The sequence below is a fragment of the Pan troglodytes genome, chromosome 9 (assembly GCF_028858775.2).
Source record: "Pan troglodytes isolate AG18354 chromosome 9, NHGRI_mPanTro3-v2.0_pri, whole genome shotgun sequence".
NCBI lineage: Eukaryota > Metazoa > Chordata > Mammalia > Primates > Hominidae > Pan > Pan troglodytes.
The window spans coordinates 60685146-60712897 of NC_072407.2; the positions used below are offsets into that span (position 1 = coordinate 60685146).

Sequence of the window (27752 nt, forward strand, 5' to 3'; positions counted from 1 at the left end):
TGAACATTTTAACATCATTAATTCTTCCAATTCATGAATGCAGATATCTTCCAATTTATTTGAGTCTTCTTCAATTTCTTTCATCATTTCTTGTTATGTTTTAAATGTATGTCTTTCATCTTCTTGGTTAACTTTATTTTTAAGTATTTCATTGTTTTTCATGTTGTTGTAAATAGGATTTTTTAAACTTTTTTTTCAGGTAGATTATTGTTAGTGTATAGATATGCAATGGGTTTTTGTGTGTTGATTTTGTATCCTGCAGCTTTACTAAATTCATTAGTTCTAACAGGTGTTTCTTAGTAGTTGTTAAGATCTTCTGTATATAAGATCACATCTTCCATGAATAGAGACAGTTTTACCTATTTCAGTGTCTTTTATTTCTTTCTCTTGCCTAATTGTTCTGGCTAGGACTTTCAGTACTATGGCCAATAGGAGTGATATGAGTGGGCATCCTTATCTTGTTTCTGATCTTAAAGGAAAATCTTTCGCTTTTTAAACTTTGAGTATGATACTAACTGTGGGCTTTTTACATAGGCTTTATTATGTTAGAGTACATTTCTTCTATATCTAGCCTGTTTAGGGTTTTTATCATTGAAAGGTGGTAAATTTCATTGAATACTTTTCTGCAACTATTCAGATGATCTTGTGATTTTTTGTCATTCATTCTGTTAATGTTATCTTTAATACTAATCAGTTTAACCATGCTTGCATCCTAGAGGTAAATTCCACCTGATCATGGTGTATGATTCTTTTATTGTGCTATTGTGTTAAGTTTACTAGTATTTTGTTGAGGATTTCTTACCTATAGTCATCAGAAATATTGTCTGTAGTTTCCATTCTTTTGGTACCTTTTCCTTGTTTTGAATGTGAGAATAATGCTAGCCACATAAAATTAGTTTAAAAGTGTTCTCTTCAGTTATTTGGAAGAGTGTGATAATAATCACACTCTTTTTAAAAATGTTTGGTAACTTTCACCAGAGAAGTTATCTGGTTCTGAATTCACAGCCAAATTCTACCAGAGGTACAAGGAGAAGCTGGTACCATTCCTTCTGAAACTATTCCTATCAGTAGAAAAGGAGGGAATGCTCTGTAACTCATTTTATGAGGCCAGCATCATTCTGATACCAAAGCCTGGCACAGACACAACAAAAAAAGAGAATTTTACACCAATATCCCTGATGAACATCAATGCAAAAATCCTCAATAAAATACTGGCCAACCGAATCCAGCAGCACATCAAAAAGCTTATCCACCATGATCAAGTGGGCTTCATCTCTGGGATGCAAGACTGGTTCAAAATATGCAAATAAATAAATGTAATCCAGCATATAAACAGAACCAAAGACAAAAACCACATGATTATCTCAATAGATGCAGAAAAGGCCTTCGACAAAATTCAACAGCCCTTCATGCTAAAAACTCTCAATAAATTAGGTATTGATGGGATGTATCTCAAAATAATAAGAGCTATTTATGACAAACCCACAGCCAATATCATACTGAAGGGGCAAAAACTGGAAGCATTCCCTGTGAAAACTGGCACAAGACAGGATGCCCTCTCTCACCACTCCTATTCAACACAATGTTGGACGTTCTGGCCAGGACAATCAGGCAGGAGAAAGAAATAAAGGGTATTCAATCAGGAAAAGAGGAAGTCAAATTGTCCCTGTTGCAGACGACATGATTGTATATCTAGAAAACCCCATCATCTCAGCCCAAAATCTCCTTAAGCTGATGAGCAACTTCAGCAAAGTCTCAGGATACAAAATAAATGTGCAAAAATCACAAGCATTCTTATATACCAATAACATATAAACAGAGAGCCAAATCATGAGTGAACTCCCATTCACAATTGCTTCAAAGAGAATAAAATACCTAGGAATCCAACTTACAAGGGATGTGAAGGACCTCTTCAAGGAGAACCACAAACCACTGCTCAATGTAATAAAAGAGGACACAAACAAATGGAAGAACATTCCATGCTCATGGATAGGAAGAATCAATATCATGAAAATGGCCATACTGCCCAAGGTAATTTGTAGATTCAATGCCATCCCCATCAAGCTACCAATGACTTTCTTTACAGAACTGGAAAAAGCTACTTTAAAGTTCATATGGAACCAAAAAAGAGCCCGCATCTCCAAGTCAATCCTAAGCCAAAAGAACAAAGCTGGAGGCATCACGCTACCTGACTTCAAACTATGCTACAAGGCTATAGTAACCAAAACAGCATGGTACTGGTACCAAAACAGAGATATAGACCAATGGAACAGAACAGAGCCCTCAGAAATAATACCACACATCTACAACCATCTGATCTTTGACAAACCTGAGAAAAACAAGCAATGGGGAAAGGATTCCCTATTTAATAAATGGTGCTGGGAAAACTGGCTAGCCATATGTAGAAAGCTGAAACTGGATCCCTTCCTTACACCTTATACAAAAATTAATTCAAGATGGATTAAAGACTTACATGTTAGACCTAAAACCATAAAAACACTAGAAGAAAACCTAGGCAATACCATTCAGGACATAGGCATGGGCAAGGACTTCATGTCTAAAACACCAAAAGCAATGGCAACAAAAGACAAAATTGACAAATGGGATCTAATTAAACTAAAGAGCTTCTGCACAGCAAAAGAAATTACCATCAGACTGAACAGGCAACCTACAGAATGGGAGAAAATTTTTGCAATCTACTCATCTGACAAAGGGCTAACATCCAGAATCTACAATGAACTCAAACAAATTTACAAGAAAAAAACAAACAACCACATCAAAAAGTGGGCGAAGGAGATGAACAGAGACTTCTCAAAAGAAGACATTTATGCAGCCAAAAGACACATGAAAAAATGCTCATCATCACTGGTCATCAGAGAAATGCAAATCAAAACCACAATGAGATATCATCTCACACCAGTTAGAATGGCGATCATTAAAAAGTCAGGAAACAGCAGGTGCTGGAGAGGATGTGGAGAAACAGGAACACTTTTACACTGTTGGTGGGACTGTAAACTAGTTCAACCATTGTGGAAGACAGTGTGGAGATTCCTCAGGGATCTAGAACTAGAAATACCATTTGACCCAGCCACCCCATTACTGGGTATATACCCAAAGGATTATAAATCATGCTGCTATAAAGACACATGCACACGTATGTTTATTGCAGCACTACTGACAATAGCAAAGACTCGGAACCAGCCCAAATGTCCAACAATGATAGACTGGATTAAGAAAATGTGGCACATATACACCATGGAATACTATGCAGCCATAAAAAATGATGAGTTCATGTCCTTTGTAGGGACATGGATGAAGCTGGAAACCATCATTCTCAGCAAACGATCGCAAGGACAAAAAACCAAACACCACATGTTCTCACTCATAGGTGGGAATTGAACAATGAGAACACTTGGAAACAGTCAGGGGAACATCACACACCGGGGCCTGTTGTGGGGTTGGGGGAAGGGGGAGGGATAGCATTAGGAGATACACCTAATGTAAATGATGAGTTAATGGGTGCAGCACACCAACATGGCACATGTATAGATATGTAACAAACCTGCATGTTGTGCACATGTACCCTAGAACTTAAAATATAATTAAAATATATATATATATATAAAAAGAAATCATCTATTCTGGGATTTAATTTAGGGAAGGTTTTTGATTACTGATTCAATCTCTTTACTCATTATTGGTCATTCCAGACTTTGTATTTTTTTGTGATTTGGTCTTGGTATGTTTTATGAATCTAGGAATTTATTCATTTCTTCTTGGTTATCCAATCTTGGTAAAAAATTGTTCATAGTAGTCTTTAATAATCCTTTTTACTTTGGTGGCATCAGTTATAATTTCACATCTTTCATTTTTAAAAATTTGAATCAAAATTTACCTTTTTTCCTTAAGTCTAGCTAAGCATTTGTCAATTTTATCTTTTCAAATAACTCTTACTTTCACTGATTTTTCTGTTAGTTTTCTATTTTTTAGTTTCTTTCTGTTCTCATATTTATTTTTTCCTTCCTTCTTCTAATTTTTAGTTTAATTTTTTCCAGTTCCTTGAAGTGTACAGTTAGATTATTTGAAATCTTTCTTCTTTAATGTAGTCATTTATTGTTATAAACTTCCTTCTTAGTACTGTTTTTGCTACATCCCATCAGCTTTGTTATGTTGTGGTTTTGTGGTTTTGTTTCCATTTGTTTTAAGATGTATGCTTTTTTATTATTTTATTTTATTTTTAATTGGAAAACAATAATTACATATATTTAAGGGGTAAAGAATGATATTTCAATATATGTGTACACTGTGGAAAAATCAAATCAGAATAATCAGCAAACCAACAAAATCAGAGATGAAAAAGAAGACATTACAACTGATACTAAAGAAATATGAAGGATGATAAACTGCTGTGGACAATTATATCCCAACAAATTGGAAAACCTAGAATAAATAGATAAATTCCTGGACATATAAAACCTATTAAGATTGAATTTAAAAAACAGAATGTCTGAACAGACCAACAATGAGTAATGAAACTGAATCAGTAATAAAGTCTCTAATCAAAGAAAAGTGCCGGACCTCATGGCTTCACTGCTGAATTCTACAAAAAAAATTAAGTTCTTTAGAATTTTTCACAAACTATAGAAAATAATTGAAAAGAATGGAACACTTCCAAACTCATGCTATGAGGTGATAATTACTCTAAAACCAAAACCAGACAAGGACACAGAAAGAAAGAGAGCTACAGGCCAATATCCCTGATGAGTGTAGATGCAAAAATTTTCAATAAAATGCTAGCAATAAAAGTTCAACAGCACATTAAAAAGATCATTCACCATGATCAAGTGGGATTTACACCAGGGATACAAGGATGGTTTAACACATGCCAATCAATAAATGTGATACATCACATTAACAAAGAAAGGATAAAAACATGATTATTTCAATAGATGCAGAAAAAGCATTTGACAAAATTCAATATCCCTTCATGATAAAACCTCAATAAATCAGGTTTAGAAGTACTATAACCTTCATATAATAAAGGCAACATACAGTAAATCCACAGCCAACATTGTATTGAATGGGAAAGAATTGAAAGCTCTTCCTCTAAGATCTCAAACAACACAAGGATGCCCACTTTCACCACTACTATTGAGCATAGTACTGGAAGTTTTAGCAAGAGTAATTAGGTAGGAGAAAGAACAAAATGTAGTGAAATTAGAAAGGAGGTAGTCAAATTGTTCCTGTTTGCAGATGACATTATCTTATATACAGGAAATCCTAAAGACTCCACCAAAAAACTGTTAGAACTAATAAACAAATGTAGTAAAATTGCAAGATAAAAAGACAACATACAAAAATTAGCAATGTTTCCATACATCAATATCAAACTGTCTGAGAGAAATAAAGAAAGCAATCCCACTTACAATACCTACAAAAAATAATAAAAGACCTAGCAATAAATTTATCCAAGGAGGTAAAGGATATCTACAAGGAAAACTACAAAACAGTGATGAAAGAAATTATAGATAACACAAATGGAAAAACATGCCATACTCATGGGTTGAAAGAATTAATATCATCCATTAAAGTGATTATGGTGTTTAAAGCAGTCTACAGTTTCAATGCAATCCCCATCAAAATACCAATGTTATTTTTCAGAGTTAGAAAAAAGCAATCAAAAAATTCATATGGTGTTGGGAGCAAGCCCCCCAAAGTCTGGTCATAAACTGGCCCCAAAATTGGCCATAAATAAAATCTCTGCAGCAATGTAACATGTCCATAATGGCCATAACGCCCAAGCTGGAAGGTTGTGGGTTCACGGGAATGAGGGCAAGGAACACCTGGCCCGCCCAGGGTGGAAAACCACTTAAAGGCATTCTTGAGCCACAAGGAAAAGCATGAGTGATCTGTGTCTTAAGGGCGTGTTCCTGCTGCAATTAATTCGGCCCATCCCTTCGTTTCCCTTAAGGGATACTTTTAGTTAATTTAACAACTATAGAAACAGTGCTAATGACTGGTTTGCTGTTAACAAACACATGGGTAAATCTCTGTTCGGGGCTCTCAGCTCTGAAGACTGTGAGTCCCCTGATTTCCCACTTCACACCTCTATGTTTGTGTGTATGTGTCCTTAATTCCTCTAGCGCCACTGGGTTAGGGTCTCTTCGACCAAGCTGGTCTCGGCAATATGGAACCATAAAATACCCTAAATAGCCAAAACAATCTTAAGCAAAAAAAGAAAAAGCTGGAGGCTTTACTCTATCTGACCCCTAAATGTGCTGTAAAGCTATAGTAACCAAAACAGCATGGTGTTGGTATAAAAACAGACACACAGACCAAAAGAACAAAATAGAGAGCCCAAAAATAAATTCAAGAATTTACAGCCAATTGATTTTCAATAAAGGAGTCAAGAGCACTTAATGGGGTAAAAACAGCTTCTTCAATAATTGGTGCTGGGAAAACTAGATATCCACATGAAAAAGAATAAAACTAGACTCTATCTCTCACCATATACAAAAATTAACTCTAAATGAATTAAGGACTTAAATGTAATACCCAAAATTATAAAACTACTAGAAGAAAACATAGGAAAATGTATCATGACATTGATCCACACAAGGATATTTTTAGAGAAGACCCCAAAAGCAACAACAACAAAAGCAAAAATAAATAAATGGGACCACATCAAACTAAAAAGCTTTGCCACAGCAAAGGAAACAATCAGCAGAAAAAAGAGACAACATATAAAATGAGAGAAAATATTTGAAAAGTATACATTCGACAAGGGGTTGATATCCAGAGAAATGTAAATCAAAACCACAATGAGATATCACCTTGCCCCAGTTTTAAAACAGCTATTAACAAAAAGATAAAATATAATAAATGTGGCAAAGATATGGAGAAAGGGGAACTCTTATACACTGTTGGTGGGAATATAAGCTAGTAGAGTCATTATGGAAAACAGTATGGCGGTTCCTCAAAAAATTAAAACTAGAACTACCACATGATCCAGCAATCCAACTACTGGGCATATATCCAAAGGAAATAAAATCAGTGTGCTAAAAAATATCTGGACTCCAGTGTTTATTGCAGCACTATTTATAATAGCCAACATATGGAATCAACCTAAATGCCCATCAACAGATGAATGGATAAAGATACTGCAGTATATATACACAATAGAATACTATTCAGCCTTACAAAAGATGAAATCTTGTCATTTGCAATAACATGGATGAATCTGGAGCACATTATGTTAAGTGAAATGTTGGGCACAGAAAGACAAATACTGCGTCATCGCACTTATATATAGAATCTGAAAAAACTGATCTCAGATAAGTTGAAAGTAGAATAGTGGTTAGCAGCGACTTGGGAGAATAGTGGAGAGGAAGAGATGGTGAGAGGTTTGTCAGCAGGTACAATCTTACAATTAGATAAGAATTAGTTCTCGTACTCTATTGTGCAGTAGGGTGAGTCTAGCTAATAAAAATGCATAATATATTTTCAAATATCTAGAAGAGGGGATTTTGAATGTTCTTACATCGAAGAAATGATAAATGTTTAAGGTGATTAATATGCTAATTTTCATCAATATACAATGTATACATTTGTCAAAACACCACATTGTGCCCCAAAAATATGTAGAATTATTATATTTCAATAAAAGGAAGACTATCCTGCTGTATTTGACAAGTTGGATGATCCTGGAGGACAATATGCTAAGTGAAATAAGCGAGTCATAGAAGGACAAAATACTGCATGATTCTACTTACATAAGGTATTTAAAATAGTCAGACATACAGAAAAAGAGAGTGGAATGGTGGCTGTCAGGGACTGTGGTGGGAGTGGGGGAAACAGGGGATAAGCTACGGTTAAACGGGTATAAAGTTTCAGTTATCAAAAATGAATACGTTTTAGAGATCTGCTTACAACATAGTACCTATAATTAACAATACTATATTGTACACTTAAAAATTGTTAAAAGAGTAGATCTTATAATAAGAGTTCTTATCACAATTAAAAGAAAAGAAGCCATGAGGCTGAAATAGAGGCTAATGGACATGGGAGATCATAATTTTAGATGCATAGTTAAATTGGGCTCTCTGAGTATATAGTATTTAAAATGACATATAAGGAAAGAACATGGCAGGCAAAGAGGCCAAGATGGACAGCATTCTGCAGTGTGAATGTGAATGTGCTTCTTGTGTTCAATAAATGAACAAAGATTAATTTGCTGGATCATAGAGAGCAAGGAGAAATTTGGAAGAAAATGAAAGAAGTGGCAGCAGAGAGGTTAAGCAACTTTTGTAGGCCACAGTTAGAAAATTTACTCTAAGTACAATCAGAACCTAGATTTGGGGAATAAAACCAAGATTTTAGTTTTATACATGTTATGTTTGAGATGTCAGTGAGAAGTTTAATAAAAACCTGAAAATATAAGCATCTCAGGATGGAGAATTGAAGAACATCTATATTCAGAGTATGAGTACAAGATAAAAGCAAGCAATGAAAACCAGGAGAACATCCAGCAAGGTTGGAGAAAGAAAATACCAGTTAAACCACAGGTGTTTATAGCGGCTTTATTCATAACTGCCAATACTAGGGAAGCAACCAAAATATCCTTCAGTAGGTACATGAATAAAGTGTGATACCACTTGACAATAGACAATATTCGGTGCTAAAATGAAATGAGCTATCAAGCCATGAAAAGTTATGGAGAAAACAGATGCATATTACTATGTGAAATAAGCCAATATGGAAAGGTTACATACCATATGATTTCAACCATATGACATTCTGGAGAAAGCAAAACTGTGGAGACAGAAAAAGATCAGTAGTTGTCAGGGGTTAGGGAAGAAGGAAGAATGAATAAGTAGAGCATAGAAGAGCTTTAGAGCAGTGAAACTACTCAATATGATACTATAATGATAAATACATGTCATTATACATTTATTCAAATCCATAGAAGGGACAACAGCAAGAGTGAATCCTAATGTAAATTATGGTCTTGAGATGATAATGATGTGTCAATGTAGGTTCATCAATTGTAAAACATGTAGCACTCTGTTGGAGGATATTGACAATGAGGGAGGGTATATGTATGTGGGGGCAGAAGGTATATGGGAAATCTCTGTATTTACCTCTCCATTTTGCTGTGAACATAAAACTGTTCTTAAAGTCTATTCAAAAATAAATTTATGCTATAATACTAAATTAATTACTTACATCCTTTATATAAAAACTAGCCACACTCCATTTCTCCTTCTAATGCCTATGTGCCCACAAGAGGCATAAACATGTACTTTTTTGTGGGCTTGTTGGTGCCCTGTTTAACAAGTATGTTTGCATTGGAATGAGGTAGAAAAAATGCAAGGGGAACAAGTGAGTAAACCGGATGTCATTAGTAAGTTTTGACCAGCAAGTTCCAAAAATTCTAACATTTCCCTTTAGCCTTCCTCATTCAGGTATTACATTTCTGATAATATTTTATTTTTATTAAATAATTGACTTCTAAAGAGGTAAGAATATCACCTCATGAACTTAAATGTATTGTGGGGTTTCAAATGTAATTCATTGCATGAGGAAAGTCTGAGATGAGTGAAACAACATTTTTGTGTATACAACAATGTTAAAATTCCAATCTTATAGAAATTTTTGCCTTCTCAACACTTTCTTGAATGCATTCTGGACTTCTCTGTTCCTCAGGCTGTAGACCACAGGGTTCAGCATGGGGATGATCATAGCATAGAACACAGATGCCATTTTGTCTGTGTCCATGGAGTGGCTGGAGCTGGGCTGCAAGTAGATGAAGATTACTGTCCCATAGAAGATGGAGACTGCAGTGAAGTGAGAGGCACAGGTGGACAATGCTTTTTGGTGTCCCTTAGCTGAATGCATCTTCAAGATGGTGATGAATATGAACAAGTAGGAGATAAAGATAACTAGAAGAGCAAAAAAGATATTAAAGCTTGACATAAAAATCAGACTAACCTCACTAGTGTGTTTATCAGAGCAAGACAGAGCCATGACTGCTGGAACATCACAGAAAAAGTGATGTACCAGATTGGATTTACAGAAAGAGAGACTGAATATGCCCCCAATGTGGAATGAGGCATTTAGGAAGCCACAGACATATGAGCCTAGGGCCAGATGGGCACCTACACTGGCCGTCATGGTGGTGGTGTAATGTAGGGGTTTGCACACTGCTGCATAGCGGTCATAGGCCATTGAGGCCAACAAGTAATTTTCCACCGTGGCCAAGGCTACAAAGAAGAACATCTGAACAGCACATGCATTGTAGGAGATGACCTTGTCTCCTCTAAGGAACCCAGCCATGACCTTGGGAGTGACAGCTGAGGAGTATCCAAAGTCCACCAGAGACAGGTTACTGAGGAAAAAGTACATGGGGGTGTGGAGACAAGAGTCCATCAGGATCAGCAACATCATCCCCAGGTTCCCACACAGAGTGAGGAGGTAGATGAAGGTGAACAAGGTAAAGAGGGGGATCTGTAGTTCACTTCCGTACAATTCTCCATCAGTATTATCTGGGAATCTTAAGATGACCTGTAGCAATGAGAAATAAAGCAATAGAGTGATAAACAAAAAAAGAGATTTAGAAATGTATAAATACTATATGCATTATGTAATTATAGCAACAATTTGTACTTCAAAATTCTATAGATCTAAAGCATAGGCTTGATAACAATCTTTAATGCATTATCTACAGAGTTGTAATCTGCTGAATCCAGGGGATCTTTATAAATAATATCCCAATGTTTCCATTTTATAAATTTATAAACTGCTATGTAGTATATTTAATGATGTGTCCAAGATGACTCATCTGGAACTAATTTTTCTGCCAATTCAGTTTTCCCTAATCTGGTAAAACTTATATATTTATGTTGCTCACATACTGGGAACCGCTCTAGGCAATTTGTATGTATATTGATTCCTCTCAACAATATAATGAGATTGATTCGTTATTACATTTATTTAATTTGTGAGGCTCACAAGATTAAGTCATTTATTCATATGTACACAAGTGTTAATAGTCAAACCTATCTTCTGGCTCAGGAGAGTCGTTCTCAAGCTCAATGGTCTAAATTGAATCTAAATTAGATTGAATTTGAAGCAATTTACAATTACTTATTGTCTTTGTTGGTGCAAACTTAGGCAGGTTTCACAGTGAGGTAACTGAGAGGAAAATGCACATTAAGGGTCTCAGGACAGCTGGAGAAGTAGGGAAATGTACAACTAGCAAAGGCAATTCTGAGGGGAAGGCAGCATCAGATACAGAGTTTGGGACTGGGAAGAGGTGCTTATCAGCCCTACCATTTACTGCCTAGGCAGCATTGGTCCCAAACTAACTTCCCTGAACCCTATTTATTTTATCTGCAGAATGAAAATATTAATGAGATCAACCTCAAGGCATTATTTTGAAAATTCAATGAAATAATACATTTTTACAACAATAAACAAAATGTTAAATGTTTAGCACAGCCTGATGAGAGCTAGCTATAATATTATCGTTAGAATGGAAAGATGATCTCTGTTAGTTTCATAAAGGAGGATGGCAGGGCTTTGTGTGTTGGTAAATTTTGAAGTCTTATAGCCCCTTCTTCAATTTGTCTTTCCTCACATACCAGGGCTACTGAGATTTTTCTGTGCCTCCCAATAATTCTCATTCTGTCTTTTTTTTCACCCAAATGATTGACTGTTCCAGAATTCCATGTGAACCATTCTTCTGTTTAATTTCTTCCTTGAAATTTACATTTTAGCTTGGTTTCGCAACATCTCCTTTACTTAAACTCATGCTTTTCTTTCATTTATGTCATCTCTTAGTTGACCCTTATAGTTTAAAATGCATCGTTCGTGGGTTTCCTTTAGTCTGCAGATCTGTTTTGGTGGCAGGTTGTAAGCTGTAAAATTATTATTTAGATCAGTTCTTGCATATGAATAGTGTTTTAAATTAGAAAGGGCATTCATCCTCTAACTACTATTCATCTGCTAACTACTACTGCCTACTGTCTTTCCACACTGCATAAGTTTAGCCCATGAAAGCATTATGTTTGCCAAACTTAAATCACATAATCACTTTTAGAATATACTATGTTCTACAACAGATGTTAAGAACTTTTTATATAAACGTTTACATGTGTGTGTTTGTGTGTGATAAGTATTATTGTTATTACTATTTTACCATTATAAGAAGTTGATATTTGAAAAGTTTTGTGATATTCTACAATTATACAACTAGTATGGAGAACAGTCAAGATTCACAATTGAAACCAAGTTTCAACCTAATCAAAATTTGTGCTTTTAGCTACTTCACAATGAGCATTAGATTGCTAGTCATAATAAGGATGAGATTATGGGGGAAAGGTTACAATTCTATGTGCATCTTGCTAACTTACTTAGATCCTTTTGTAGTTTGAAGAGCTGTCAATTCACACTTCTGTTATTTTTGTTTGTTTTACTTCAAGTAGAAGCCTAACCAATAGTGAATAAGACGAAATTATCACCTACTTAATCAGAGCATCATCTATCTCATTTTTTTCATCTTCTTTAGGGAAGCAGTATGATATTTCACAAGTATCACTGAACACCCTACCAATGGAAGTTTTGACATCTCTATACTCCAGCCTCAGCATATGTTTTTAGAAAAAAAATATTTAAAGCATCTACTTCTGTTCTGAAATAATATAGTATCTATAGCTGTCCCACTGCTTTTGCACAAATTCCCTCTTTTACTAAATGTATATATGGAACATAGAAGTTTACCTTGTGCCTGGAAAAAAAGAGATAGTCAATCCTGAATACTAGGTCTAAAATTGGAAATTCAGTCATGAAATAATGCATAAATAACATTAGAAAAAAAATATGTCTCAGGTAGTGGTCAAAAAAAGCTCCAAGTTCTCTATGGCAAGGAAAGACAGAATAAAAAAACACTAGCATCAATAAACTAAATTAAATATAACTGCTATTGTTAGGAATGACCTTTAACACATAAATCACTCACTATGTGCAGATTCTCTTTTATGTATTTTGCATACATTAGCTCATTTAGCATAAAAAAATAGAAAGTAAAGGTGCATTGTAGGTGAAAAATAGGATTCCATGTAAGTTTTGATTTTGCTGTGTGTGTATGTGCGTGTGTACACATGCATGCAGTCATACATTATGGGTCACAATGTAAATCGTGTGGACTCCTTATTTTAAAAAATCTAAAGCCTTCAATCAAGAGCCTCTGAATAGCCTGTGCAAAGTTAGGCATGAGACTGTGCTTCAGTAACACAGAACCATGTATTTTATAATGTTCTCACTGATCATTTGCTGACTTATTTATTTATTCATTTATTCATTTAGATACATTCACTCATTGCCTCAATAAGTATTTAGAGTGCCCATCATTTTCTAAATGTTCTTCTAAGCACATGGATTTTTTGTGTGTATAAGGGTTTTGTTTTTTGTTTTTTTGCTTTTATTTTAAGTTCAGGGATACATGTACAGGCTTGTTACATAGGTAAATTTGCATCATGGGGGTTTGTTATACAGATTATTTCATCACTCAGGTATTAGCCCGGGACCCATTAGTTATTTTTTTTCTGATCCTCTCCCTCCTCCTATCCTCCACCCTTCGATAGGCACCAATGTCTGTTGCCCTCTAAGCATATGAATTTTAAATGATAAGAATAATACCATCTTCTATTATTTGAATAAAATCACCATTTTCCAAATTAATGGAGATTGTTATAACATCTGGACTGTGGCTAAATAGCGTGATAGCATGAAAATATTAAAAGCTGGGATACTAAACTCTGAATACTCAATGGGAAAATGTTTGCCCTTGAACTTTTATATAACACATATTCTATTACTACTACCTAAACAGACCATAGAACAGAGCTAGAAACTTACCTTGCTCTTCAAGGAAGATGACACACTTTCAGTTGGTATCTTCAAATTGCAAGTCCTACTCAAAGAAGAAAGAAAAGCTCCTATTTAAGAAGTTATTATTTAATGTCTAGTCACAAATATTGAAGTTCTCTAGAGGGAGGGAGATTTAAGGAAAAAGTAATGACTAGGTGGAGATTAGAAAATATTCTCCAACTTGTCACACAGGGCTGCTGCTGTGAGGAAAAATAGAAGTCTCTGAATGCACTCTGTAAAGTCCTAAGGAGCTGTAAGAAGGGATCATCATATCTGCAATGAACATCATTTTTAGCTGGGGGTCTTATCCCTGGCCATTGTTGCAGACTCAGAGTAATATACCAGTGTGAAATAAGACCACTTAGTACAATGGACAGCCTTTTACACTGAGATCAATAAATGATCACCAAAAGGTGACACACAGGGTGGAACCTCTAACATGATGTTAAATAGAGTCATGTTGGGATGTTAGAGACCAATGACTGGGAACTAACAATAATTGAGGAATTTGAACATACATAAAGTTCTCAGGGGACAAGTTACTCATGAGAATAACCAGAGTCTCTCACTCCAATCATCTAGAGAAGCAACAATTGAACTACGTATGAAAGCCTGGTTCCATTTTCTTAGGAAGAACACCAGTGTATTTACTTTACTCAGGGTTATTTCTTCTTGGTAATGCGAACATCTTCAGAAAAGATTCATCATTAACTTTCCTGGCAGAAATCAGACAGAATCATGAGTGGCATAATGGAAACTAGGCTATAGTGTTATGTAAGTTTCGTTGGCCGATGGCAGCATAACTTCACAAAGTTCATATTGAGATTATAGGTTGTATAAACACTTATGCACTTGAGTTCTCTCATTAATAAAACAGAGATGAGTATTTTTTTTCTGAGATAGTAGAATGGATGCTTTGCCAGAATCCTTGCTCACTTGGAAATAGCAAGTGGTGTGTAGAGATTCACACCGTGAACTTGCATCCAAGAAGAAACATGATTGTTCAATATAAAAGTGAAAGAAAACTTTGGATACTCCTGAAAACAAGACAGACAGCAGCCCAAATGGAAAACTGTGAATCAATCCCTCCATATGTGAGAGGGGGAGTGCTCCACAATACACATACCCACCAGGAAGCCAGGCAACCTAGGCTATCGGGAATTTTTTGAGTTTCCCAAAACCTGGATCAGACTTGGGGAACAGTCAAGGGACTGTGAGAAGGAAGAGCACTGGGAAGTACCCCACATGCACTCTCAGACTTAAGGACCAATGGAAGGAGGTCATTCCTGATGCTAACTCATAGTGGGTTGCACAGGAACCTGCCAGCTAGCATTGGTGGCAGTCACTGGTTTGTAGAGTCGTTAGCCAGAGATTTGTGATCTTACCTTGATTGGAGGAGGAATCCACATGGCCAGAATGGAGAGGCAAGAATAGCATGGGCTTCAGCTGTGGACAATGGAATTGGGAACCCATCTTGCAGGACAAGACCAGGAGGGTTTGAGTCTGAGAGGAGTGGTTTTGACCAGGGTAGCAAGTTTTGCAGCCTGAGGCATTTTCACACTCTAAAGGCAAAGTGCATTTGAGTTGGCTAACTGTCCCAATGCACTGCTAGTGTCCAGCTGTGGGAAAGAGCCCTGCTGGGTTGAGTGAGAGCAAACTGGGTCTTACTACCCCTTGATAGGCCATGGAGCCTAGGATGCACTCTTTCCCCCATGGGGTCATTGGCATAGCAGCAGTTGCTCTGCTTATTGCTGGAGCGTTTCTTCAGAGGTCTGAGGATTGCTCTCTGAACCTTGTAAGGGCCAGCACTTGTACATGCCATCATGGGGTTCAAGTGCAGACTTGCACAACCCAACACTGCCCAGCTTTGCCCTCTTGCCTTGGATACAAAGCATGGAACCAGGACCACTGTGTGTTCCATAGCCCAAATCATTATCTGGGACACCCAAACCAATACACTAAGGATATTTACAAACAAGAAAGTCATACAGAGTCTACACCAGTTTAGACAGCCAGAAACAAAGCCAAATAACCCTACTCAGCATACATCATAGTCACATTCCCAAGAAAAATAAGTCACACCCCAATGAAAGTAAATTCAATAATAGAAGTGACTAATTCTCCAGATGCAAAGAAATCAGGATAATAATACTGGAAGTATGAAAAACAAAGTGCTATAACACCTCCAAAGGAGCACAGTAATTCTCTAGCAATGGATTTGAACCAATAAGAAATCTTGAAAATGTCAGATAAAGAATTCAAAATACTGATTTTAAAGAAGTTCTATAAGACATAAGAGAAATCTGAATACCAATGCAAAGACATCAGAAAATCAATTCCTGATATGAGCTAGAAATTTACCAAGAAGGTAGAGACCTTAAAGAACCAAACAACTTCTGGAAATGAAAATTTCACTGAAAGAATTATGAAGAACAGTGGAAAGCCTTAAGAATAGACTAGAACGAGCAGAGAAGAGAATCTCAAAATTCGAAGACAGGTCTTTTGAATTAATTCAATCAGACAAAAATAAAGAAAGGAGAATAAAGAAGAACAAACAAAGCCTTTGAGAAGTATGGGACTACATAAAGCAACCAAACATATGAAGTATAAGTATTTCCAAGGGAGAAGAAAAAGCAAAAAGTTCAGAAACCCTATTTAAGGAAATAATTGACAACAAGTTTCCCGAGTTTGGGAAGAGATTTACACATCCAGATACAATAAGCCCAACAAACTACAGGAAAATACATTGCAAAAAGGACCTCAACATGACATATAGTCATCAGATTGTCTAAAGTCAACATGAAAGAAAAATCCTAAAATCAGCATGAGAAAAGTGTCTAGTCATCTATAAAGAAAACACATTAGACTAATAGTGGACTTTAAAAGCAGAAACCTTACAAGCCAGAAAAAATAGAGATTCTATTTTTAAAGTACTTAAAGGAAAAAAAAAAAAAACCCTGTCAACCACCAATTTTATATCCTATTCAGAATAAGCTTCATAAATGGAGGAGAAATAAAGTTCTTCTCAGACAATCAAATGCTGAGGGAATTCATTACCACTAGACTGGCCCTATAAGAAATTCTCCAGGAGTTCTAAATGTGGATACAAAATGTCAATATTCACCATCATATAAACACAAAATTACAAAAAGAAAAAAAAGGAAATCCAATGACTACATGACAGAACTCCACTAAAGCACAAAGACAAAGGAAAAAAAGAAACAAAGAATCTACAAAACAGCTAGATTACAATCTACGTTATGTCAGAAGCAAAAGCTCACATGACAATATTAACCTTAACAATAAATGAATTAAAATTTTCCACTTAAAAGATATACATTGATGACATGGATAAAAACATGAAGCAACTACATGCTACTTAAAAGAAACTCACCTTACTGGTTGGTAGACAGTTATAGACTGAAGGTAAACAGGTGGAAAATATATTCCACACAGATGAAAACCAAAAGTGGGTAGTAGTAGTTATACTTATATCAGGTAAAACAGACTTACAATAAACCATGATAAAAAATACAAGTAAGGCCATTATATAATGATAAAGAGATCAAATCAGCAAGAACATATAAAAATTCTGAATATATGTGCACCTAAAAATGGAACAGCACCCAGAGTCATAAAAAAATTACTAGACATAAAGAAAGAAACATACAGAAATGCAATAAAAATGGGGAACTTACCCCACTGATAGCGCTAGACAGGTTATCAAAATATAAAATTAACAAAGAAACATTGGACTTAAATTTTTGACCAAATGAACATCACAAACATTTACAGATCAGTCTAACTAACAAAAGTAAAATGTAGTTTTTTCATGGGCACGTGGTACATTCTCCAAGATATGTCACAAAACAAGTCTCAATATAGTATTCAACTTTTTAAAAGTTGAAATTATACCAAGTGTCTTCTCAGAGCATAGCCAAATACAACTAGAAATCAATACCAAGAGGAACTCTGGAAACTCTACAAATACATGGAAAGTAAACAATATATTCCTAAACAATATTTAGGTTGTTTACTAAATTAAGTCATAAATTAAAAATTTTTGGAATAAATAAAAATGGAAACACAAAACATATTGAAAACAGCAAAAGCAGTGATAAGAGAGAAGTTTATAGTATTAAATGCCTACATCAAAAAATAGAAAGATCACAAATTAGCAACATAACATTGTACCTCATGGAATTAGTAAAACAAGAACAAACAAAATCCAAAGCTACCAGAATAAAACAAATAACAGAGATCAGGGTAGAACTAAATGAAATCGGGACAAAAACAAATAAAATAGACAAACCACTAGCTAAACTACCTAAGAAAAACAGGAGAAGAGATCCAAATAAACATAATCCAAAATAAAAAAGAATACATTACAGCTAATACCATAGCTGATACCAGAGATCATCAGAGGCTGCTATGAACAACTTTGCACTCACAAACTAGAAACCTGGAGAACATGAATAAATTCCTGGAAACAAATAACCTCCTAAGATTGAATGGGAGAGAAAAATCTTGAACAGAGCAATAATGAGTGATTAAATCAGTAATAAAAAACTTCCCATGAACACCAACAAAAAAGCTCAGGACCAGATAAATTCACAACCGAATTCTACCAAAGGTAAAAAGAAATAATAGCAATCTTTTGAAACTCTTCTGAGAAATCAGAGAGGAGAGAATCTTCCCTAACTCATTCTACAAAGCTAGTATGAGTCTGATATCAAAGCTGGCAAGGATATAAAAATGGAAGACTACAGACCAATCCCTGATAAACATAGATGCAAAAATCCTCAAAAGTATACATGATTTGCTAGCATTTTGTTAAGGATTTTGTATGTAAGGATTTTGCACATATATTGAGATATATGTATAACAGCATATCAAGAAGATAATATACCACAATCCAGTAGGTTTTATTCAGGGATGCAAGGATGGTTCAACATACACAAATCAATAGATGTGATTAATTACATAAGCAGAATTTAAAAACAAAAACCATATGATCCTATAAATAAACGCAGAAAAGGCATTTGATAAAATTCAGCATCCTTTTATGATAAAAACTTTCAAAAAATCAGACATAGAAGGAACATACCTCAAAATAATAAAAGCTATACATGAAAAACACATAGCCAACAGCATACTGAATGGAGAAAACTTGAACTCATTCTCCCTAAGAATTGGAACAAGACAAGGATGACCATTTTCGTCACTCCAATTCAACATAACCCTGGAAGTCATAGCCAGAGAAATCATGCAAGAATAAATATTAAATGCATTCAAACTAGAAAAGAGAAAGTCAAATTATCTGTTTGCTGATGATACGATTTATACGTAAAAAATCTCACAGAATCCTCCAAATAATTCTTAGATCCGATAAATGAATTAAGTAAAGTTTAGGGTTATATAATCAACATAAAAAATTCAGTAGCATTTCTATATAATCGACATACAAAATTCAGTAGCATTTCAAAATGAGTAGCATTTGTATAGAAATGCTACTGAATTTTGTACGTTGATTATACAACCTTAAACTTTACTTAATTCATTTGTAAGCTTGATTCTCAGCTTGAATTGAGCTGAGAATCAAATCAAGACATCAATCAATTTACAATATGTGCAAAAAAATACCTAGAAATATATTTAAACAAAGAGGTAAAACACCTCTACAATGTAAACTACAAAACATTCATGAAAGAAATTATAGATGACACAAACAAATGGAAAAACGTTCCATGCTCCTGAATTGGAAGAATCAATATGATAAAAATGACCATACTGTCCAAAGGAATCTACAGATTCAATGCATTTTCTACCAAAATACTAATGTAATTTTTCACAGAATTAGAAAAATACAGTCATAAGATTCATATGGAATCAAAAAAGGAGCTCAAATAGCCAAAATAATGCTAAGCTAAAAGAACAAAGCTGGTGTCATCACATCATCTGACTTGAAGTTATACTGCAAGCCTGTAGAAACCAAAACGGCATGGTACTGGTTTCTAAGTAGACACATAGATGAATGGAACAGAATATAGGAACAAAAAATAAAGCTACATACCTACAACCAACAGATCTTTGACAACGTTGACAAAACATGCATTTGAGAAAGGATACACTTTTCAATAAATGGTGCTGGAAAAATAGAATTTTCCTTTGCAGAAGAATGAAACTGACTCCTATCTCTCACCATATACAAAAAATCAACTCAAGTTAGATTAAAGACTTAACTATAAGACCTGAAATTGTAGAAATACTAGAATAAAACCTAGGGAAAACTCTTCTAGACATTGGGCTAGGCAAAGGATTCATGAAAACCTCAAAAGCACAGGCAGCTAAAATAAAAATAGACAAATATGACTTGATTAAACTGAAAGGCTTCTGCACAGCTGAATAGAGTGAAGAGAAAACCTGCACAATGAGAGAAAATATTTTCAAACTATGCATCCAAGAAGGGACTAATTTTAATCTAGAAACTATAAAGGATTCAAATAAGTAAACAATAACAAGAACAGTAAGAAAAAACATTAAAAAGTGGACAAAGGACATAAAGAGATATTTTTCAAAAGAAGACATAGAAATTGCCCACAAGCACATGAAAAATATTCAACATCACTAATCATCATAGAGATGCAAATTAAAATCACAATGAGATATCATTTTATACCAGGCAGAATTGCTATTGTTTAAAAAGTCAAAAAATAACAGATTTGGGTGAGGCTGTAGAAAAAAAACAGTTATACACTGTTGGTGGAAATGTAAATTAGTACAAGCATTATGGAAAACAATGTGGAGATTTCTCAAATAACTAAAAATAGAACTACCATTCAATCCAGCAATCCCACTACTAGCTATCTATCCAAAGGAAAAAAATCTTTATATAAAAAATATACCTGCACTTGTATTTTTATCAAAGCACTATTCACAATAACCAAGATATGGACTCAACATAAGTGTCCATCAATAGACGATGGGATAAAGAAAATGTTATATATATATATATATCACATATGTATATGTATAAACACACACATATATATACACTCACACCATGGAATACCACTCAACCATAAAAAAGAATAAAATCATGTCTTTTGCAACAACATGGATGGAACTTGAAGCTGTTGTCTTTAGAGAAATAACACAGAAAGTCAAATACCACATGTTCTTACTTATAAGAGGAAGTGAAATAATGTGTACACATGAACATACAGTGTGAAATAATAGACAATGCAGACTCAGAAGGGTAGGAAGTGGGGGGGAGGGGGGAGGGGGAGGGGGAGGGGAGAGGGAGGTGACAAATGAAAAATTTCTTGATGAATACAATTGCATTATTCAGGTGATGGTTACTTCAAAAGCCCAGACTTCAACACTACACAATATATCCATATAACAAAATTCTACTTGTATTCATTAAATTTATACAAATAAAAATAAAATGAAGATGATGGTAGTGCTTAATGCATATGGTTGGTAGGAGCACACAAATTAATAAAGTGCTTAAAACAGAGCCCGGTACATACTAAACTGTCAACAAACACACTAGCTATAAAAAAATTATAAAGTCATACTTTTTTATGAAAGAGCCTCCATTCATTTCTAAGAGTGTTCATTATCTCCAAAATACATAATATATCCCTTAGGGACATTGGAAGCCACGACGAGTTAATTCCAAATATCTTGCAACATAATTATGAGGTTGGAGTTGTTTTAAATAATTAACAAGCTAAAAATAAAACAGAAGAGAATTAAAATGTACACTGTTTAAGCTGACAAAGCAAATTGGGAAACACTTTTATCTGTAGCGTACTGAATTTATCCACTGAGATATAAAGTTGAAAAACCCTAGGACTCATCAAAAACTTTCCAGATGTATTTTTATGCAGAGATAGTCTATAACAAGGCCACCAGAAACAGACATATAACATTTTTTTCTGGAAGTCCTTTACCCCAAGTCTTCCTATTTTTTATAGTTTCCTGCTACGTGAAAGTTGGTGGAAGACTGTGTAACACTGTTCAAGAACTGTTTTATAGTTTCCTACTATGTGAAACCTGGTGGAAAACTGTATAATAGTGTTCAGCTGGGCACAGTGGCTCATGCCTGTAATCCCAGCACTTTGGGAGGCTGAGGTGGGCGGATCACTTGAGGTCAGGAGTTCAAGACCAGCCTGGCCAACATGGTGAAAACCTGTCTCTACTAAAAATACAAAAATTAGCCAGGAGTGGTGGCACCTGCCTGTAGTCCCAGCTACTCGGAAGGCTGAGGCAGGAGAATTGCTTGAACCTGAGAAGCATAGGCTGCAGTGAGCTGAGATGGCAACTGCACTCCAACCTAAGCAACAGAGCAGGACCCAATCTCAAAAACAAAACAAAACAAAAAACCAAACAGAAACAAAGAGACAAACAAAAAAACAATTTTCAGGATGACATGGATTCAAATCCTGGTTCTGCCTAAATTGTCCTGGAACATGGGCAAATGTCTTAATGTTATTAAGTCATACTTTCCTCATTAATAAAATGATAATAATAACAATACTACCTTGCCATGGAGTTGTCAGGATCAAATGAGTTATGATATGTAAAACACAAAGAACAGTGCAACTGTACGAGGATGCTATATAAATGAGAACAGTTCTGTTTGAAATTCTGCTTACCATGCTCACAGCTTAGCTGCCAGCAAACTTGTCTCAGTCAACAGCATGCAGTGAGTAACACCCAGAAGTCAGGATAGTTAGAATTTATTTGTACTGCATACTGTGGCTTGTGGCATTAGCAAAAGTCTAAAAGCACCACTGATAGTGGTGACCAAAGGTACTAGTGTAAAAGGATGGAAGTGGTCAACTTGCTGGAAGAATTGTTTTAACCAAACTGTTCCAGTGGTTTGATCTTGCCTCTGGTTTCTGCATTCTCGCTTCCTTTAATTATTTCCAGTTTAATTATCCAACTTTCTCCTTGGTTCTGGGAGCACACCATTATTCTTCAAATAAATTCTTTTTTGTTTAAGTTAGCCAGAGTTGATTTCTGTTGTGTACATCCAAGGTTGTCACCTCTCTCTCCCACATACCACCCACATTCATGATAGGCAGTGATAGTGATGGTGGAGAGAAACTTATCAGGTTCCACTGCCACTTCTGCTTTATGTTATGAAATGCCTTGTCATAACTCTTAAACTCCCAAGCAGGCCATGACTAGACTCCTTGGCACCACATACCAAACATCAAAGAGATGACATTATAATGCCATGTCTTAAATATGGGGGAAAACAGACATCCTTCTTTGTCTCTGCTTACTCACATTATCTCGACTTACTTATGCACTGGCCATGATGTTTTATCAACTATGTTCAGTAGAGGAATTCCAACTCAATTCGCTGGGAAAGAAAATAAAAAGAAAAGCCATGAAAGAGGAGCATATTTGGCTCAGTTCTCAGGCTTTCTTATTAAATACCAATTCATAATAGTAGGTTATTATACTGGAAAATGACAAAAAAAAACAAGCTCAAGTATACCAGTGGCTTATTTCAAGTACACTAATTTTATGCCTTCATATTTAAAGTAAATTTCTTGTAAGTGGCATGCAGTGGGTCTTTTTTTTTTAAAAAAAATTATCTAACATTCTTTTTCAATTTGCTAAGTTTACACTATATTTAATGTACTCATTGACACAATGAATTAAAATCTAACATCAGGCCAGGAGTGGGTGGCTCACGCCTGTAATCTCAGCACTCTGGGAGGCCGAGGCAGGTGAATCACTTGAGGCTAGGAGTTCAAGACCAGCCTGACCATCATGGTGAAACCCTGTCTCTACTAAAAATGCAAAACTTAACCAGGCATGGTGATCCACACCTGTAATCCCAGCTACTTGGGAGGCTGAAGCAGGAGAATCTATTGAACCTGGGAGGCGAAGGTTACCATGAACTGAGCTCGCACCATTGCACTCCAGCCTGGGTGACAGAGCATGGTTCTGTTCAAAAAACAAAAACAAAACAAGCAAACAAACAAAAAAACCTACACTCTTCCTAGATTTTTTCTATTTTTTCCATCTTTTCTTTGTTTCTTTTGTCTTCTTTTCCTTTTTAAATTATTAACTATCTTTATGATTCCGTTTTATCTCCACTATTAACTTATTATTAAATACCTCTCTTAAAAATTGTTTTAGTTATTGCCCTAGAGTTTACAATATATGTTTAGAATTTATGAAAATATGCTTCTTTGTAATACTGTGCCATTTTACGAGTAGTTTAAGGATGTTGCAAACTTATACTGCCAATTATGCACTTTAATACTTTATATTATTGTTACACATTTTCCTTTTATGTTTTCTATAAATAAATATACAGTATATTCCTACTATTTATGATTTAGACAATCATCTTTTAAACAATTAAAAATACAAAAAGAGTAGGTCTTATGTCTGTCTGTCTTCATTTATCTCATTTTCAGTCCTCTTCCTTTCTTTGCACCAATGTAAATTACCAATTGGCATCATATTTCTTATGCCTGAAGAAATTCCTTCAATATTTCTTGCAGTGAAGGGCTGCTAACAATGAACTTTCAGCATGTGTGTCTGAAAAATGTCTTTATTTCTCTTTTATTTTTGAATATATTCACTTGGTTTAACAGGGTTTCTTTATTATTTCAGCATTTGACAGATGTTTTCTGGCATGCACTGTTTCTGATGAGAAATCTGCGGTGAATCTTGTTTTTGATCCTCTGTATGTAATGTGTCTTTTTTCCTCTGAATGTATTTATAATTTTCTTCTTATATTTGGTTTTCAGCAATCTGAATATGACACGTATAGGTGTTAGTCATTTTGTTAAATCCACAGTATACACAGCAAAAAAAAAAAGTCCGTGCATAAATAGACTTTGGTCTAATGGGGAGACATTAAAAACTTAAACTCACAGATAAATATATAATTATAAATTATAATATATATTATAAAAAAAAAAAACAATTTTCTCAGAGAGGATTATAACAGAGGAAACTTAAATTTAAAAGGATAGAATAAGGCCAGGCATGGTGGCTCATGCCTGTAATCCCAGCACTTTGGGAGGCCAAGGCAGGCAGATCACTTGAGGCCAGGAATTCAAGACCAGCCTGGCCAACGTGGTGAAACACCATCTCTACTAAAAATATTATACAAAAATTTAGCCAGGCATGGTGGTGCGTGCCTGTAATTCCAGTTACTCAGGCGGCTGAGGCATGAGAATAGCTTGAAGCCAGGAGGTGAAGGTTTCAGTGAGCTGAGATGGTGCCACTGCACTTTTCCCTGGGCAACAGAGCGAGACTCTGTATCAAAAATAAAAAATAAATAAATAAAAATTTAAAGGATAGAATAAATATTTCCAGAATGACAAAGCAAGGACCTCCAAAAATCTGCTCTTCCATAAAAGCAATTATAACACAGGCAAAACTGTGTATAATAGAAATGTTTGAAACTCTAGAAACTAACCAAGGACATGCAACAATTCAAGGAGTATTCATTCAAAAACAGTGACTGAATCTCAGTATCAATGGTGAGTTTTGTGGCATGTTAGCTTGCTTTATCCACCAGCTCTGTGGTAACCTTGAAAACCAGCACACATGGAACTATGGTAGCTGAAAAAAACATTGGCCTAACAACCACTGAAGTGAACAAAGTGTGTTGGAGATTGCTAATGGGCCTGCTTCCCAGGGAATTGTCACTGTTTCACCTATTTGGCAGCTTCCTAGGAAAACTCCATTCACAATTTTGTCTCTATTTCACCAGACTCAGTTCACTCAGTGAAAAAGTTGTATTCCTAGAGTGTTTGTCAAAGTGTTGAGCAGCAATTGTTTAACATTGCAATTGCCTGAAAATGTAAATATCAGTTGGAGCATACAATAATCTAACCAAACTCTTAAAAAAAAATTGATGACGGCTTTAGAAATCCATAGAGGGCTTTGAAAAGCTCCCATGTATTCCTGGGGATTACAAAAATCATGCATATGGGCAAGGCCTTATGTATGCACAGGAAAGACCTGAGAGGACCTAATGTTTCATTTGTTGCTGACCTTGAGGCTCTGCACAGAGGACATGAAGATTAAAGGCAGAATTTAAACTGCTGGAACACTGAAAACATGCTCCAACACACACATGCAAAGCCCATGCATAAGGCTTCAGAGAATTAGCAATTTAAAGCACTTAAAAAACTCTATCCAATTGTTAGTTGACCACTAACCTAACTGAGTAGAAATTTCAGTGGCCACACACAACAAGAAATGCAGAATTAACATAAGTAACTCAGGAAAATCACTAAACAAACAAAAGCACCACAACAAAAACAAAGCCTAGATGGGAGGAGAGATCTAATTTTTAGAGTATGCTATTTTTTATTATTTAAAATGTCCAGATTTTAACAACAAAAAAAGTGTCACTTAAAGAATGAAGAAAGTATGGCCAATTCATATGTTTAAGAAAACAGTCAATAGAAACTGTCCATGAGGAAGCCCAAATATTGGACTTGGTAGACAAAGATTAATATGAGGTGGAAAAAATTATCTTACTGTGAATTCTTTATAATTAAAATATGAATCCGATAGAGGCCTTTGCCTTCCCTACAGTCTTTTTAAAGGCACTCTTAACCTCTTTGTTCCTCAGGCTGTAGACCAGTGGATTCAACATGGGAATGACTATGGCATAGAACACAGATGCCATTTTGTCAGTGCCCATGAAATGGCTGGAGTTAGGTCGTAAGTACATAAAGATTCCTGTCCCATAAAAGATGGAAACTGCAGTAAGGTGGGAAGCACAAGTAGAAAAGGCCTTCTGGCGTCCTTCAGATGAGCGCAACTTCAGGATGGTGATAAATATAAATAAGTAGGAGATCAAAATTACCAGGATAGAAAAGAGGTCATTGAATCCCACCACAAAAAAAAAATAACCATCTCACTGATGTAGTTGTCTGAACATGAGAGAGCCAAGAGAGGAGGAGCATCACAGAAAAAGTGTTCAACTACATTGGATCTACAGAAGGAGAGCCTGAAAGTGTTCCCAGTATGAATGGATGCATTCAGGAAACCACAGACGTAGGAGCCTATGGCCAGGCGAGCACATACATTTGTTGTCATGGTGGTGGTGTAATGCAGGGGTTTACACAATACTGCATAGCGGTCATAGGCCATTGATGCCAGGAGGAAACTTTCTGCAGTGATAAAGGCTACAAAGAAGAAGAATTGTGTGGCACAAGCATTATATAATATGAATTTGTCTCCTGTGAGAAACCCCACCATCACCTTGGGAGTGACAGCTGAGGAATAACCAAAGTCCACCAGGGAGAGGTTACTGAGGAAGAAGTACATGGGGGTGTGGAGACAGGAGTCCAGTAGAATCAATTCAATCATCCCCAGGTTCCCAACCAGAGTGATGAGGTAGATGAAAAGGAAGACTATGAAGAGTGAGATCTGCAGTTCTGGGTCATCAGTTAACCCCACAAGAATGAATTCAGTCACCTCTGTGTTGTTCTCCATTGGGAATTATGTAGCTGCCCTGTAGAAATGAAAAGGCAGAATCAGAATGATAAATGGAGGGAGGACTACTGAGATCAATCAGCATGCCATTTTTTGCTTTATTCCAGTATTGTAATTACTTGTTTCCAGGAGTCCCGGATCTAAAACATGCCCATGACCACAAAATGCAACTTTAAATTACAATAATTCATAGAGCATTCTTAATAAAATGATTTTGGAGATAATCCATCCCGAACTCCTAATTTCATAGATTACTGAACTAAGGCACAGAAAAGGAAGATTCATACAAGATCATCAGACTAATTAATTGAAACAGGTGA

General features: G+C 35.5%; 2 protein-coding genes across 2 annotated transcripts; both read right to left on the bottom strand.

Annotated features, from left to right (window-relative positions):
* Window positions 1-8563: 8563 nt before the first annotated feature.
* On the bottom strand, window positions 8564-27445 carry LOC107967291 (olfactory receptor 5B2). The gene is made up of 3 exons (XM_054662298.2): window positions 27415-27445; window positions 13918-13972; window positions 8564-10563 (listed from the first exon to the last, which is right to left on the bottom strand). The coding sequence occupies exon 3, from the start codon at window positions 10444-10446 to the stop codon at window positions 9643-9645; it is 804 nt and encodes a 267-aa protein (XP_054518273.1). The 5' UTR covers window positions 10447-10563; window positions 13918-13972; window positions 27415-27445; the 3' UTR covers window positions 8564-9642.
* On the bottom strand, window positions 26454-27503 carry LOC466603 (olfactory receptor 5B12). The gene is given in 2 exon segments (XM_009440444.4): window positions 26454-26839; window positions 26842-27503. Coding segments are annotated over 2 exon segments (945 nt in total). The 5' UTR covers window positions 27433-27503; the 3' UTR covers window positions 26454-26485.
* Window positions 27504-27752: the final 249 nt, after the last annotated feature.

What these genes read in the sequence shown, in the direction of transcription:
- LOC107967291 (XM_054662298.2), bottom strand. Translation starts at nt 10,446, where the DNA reads ATGATGTTGCTGATCCTGATGGACTCTTGTCTCCACACCCCCATGTAC.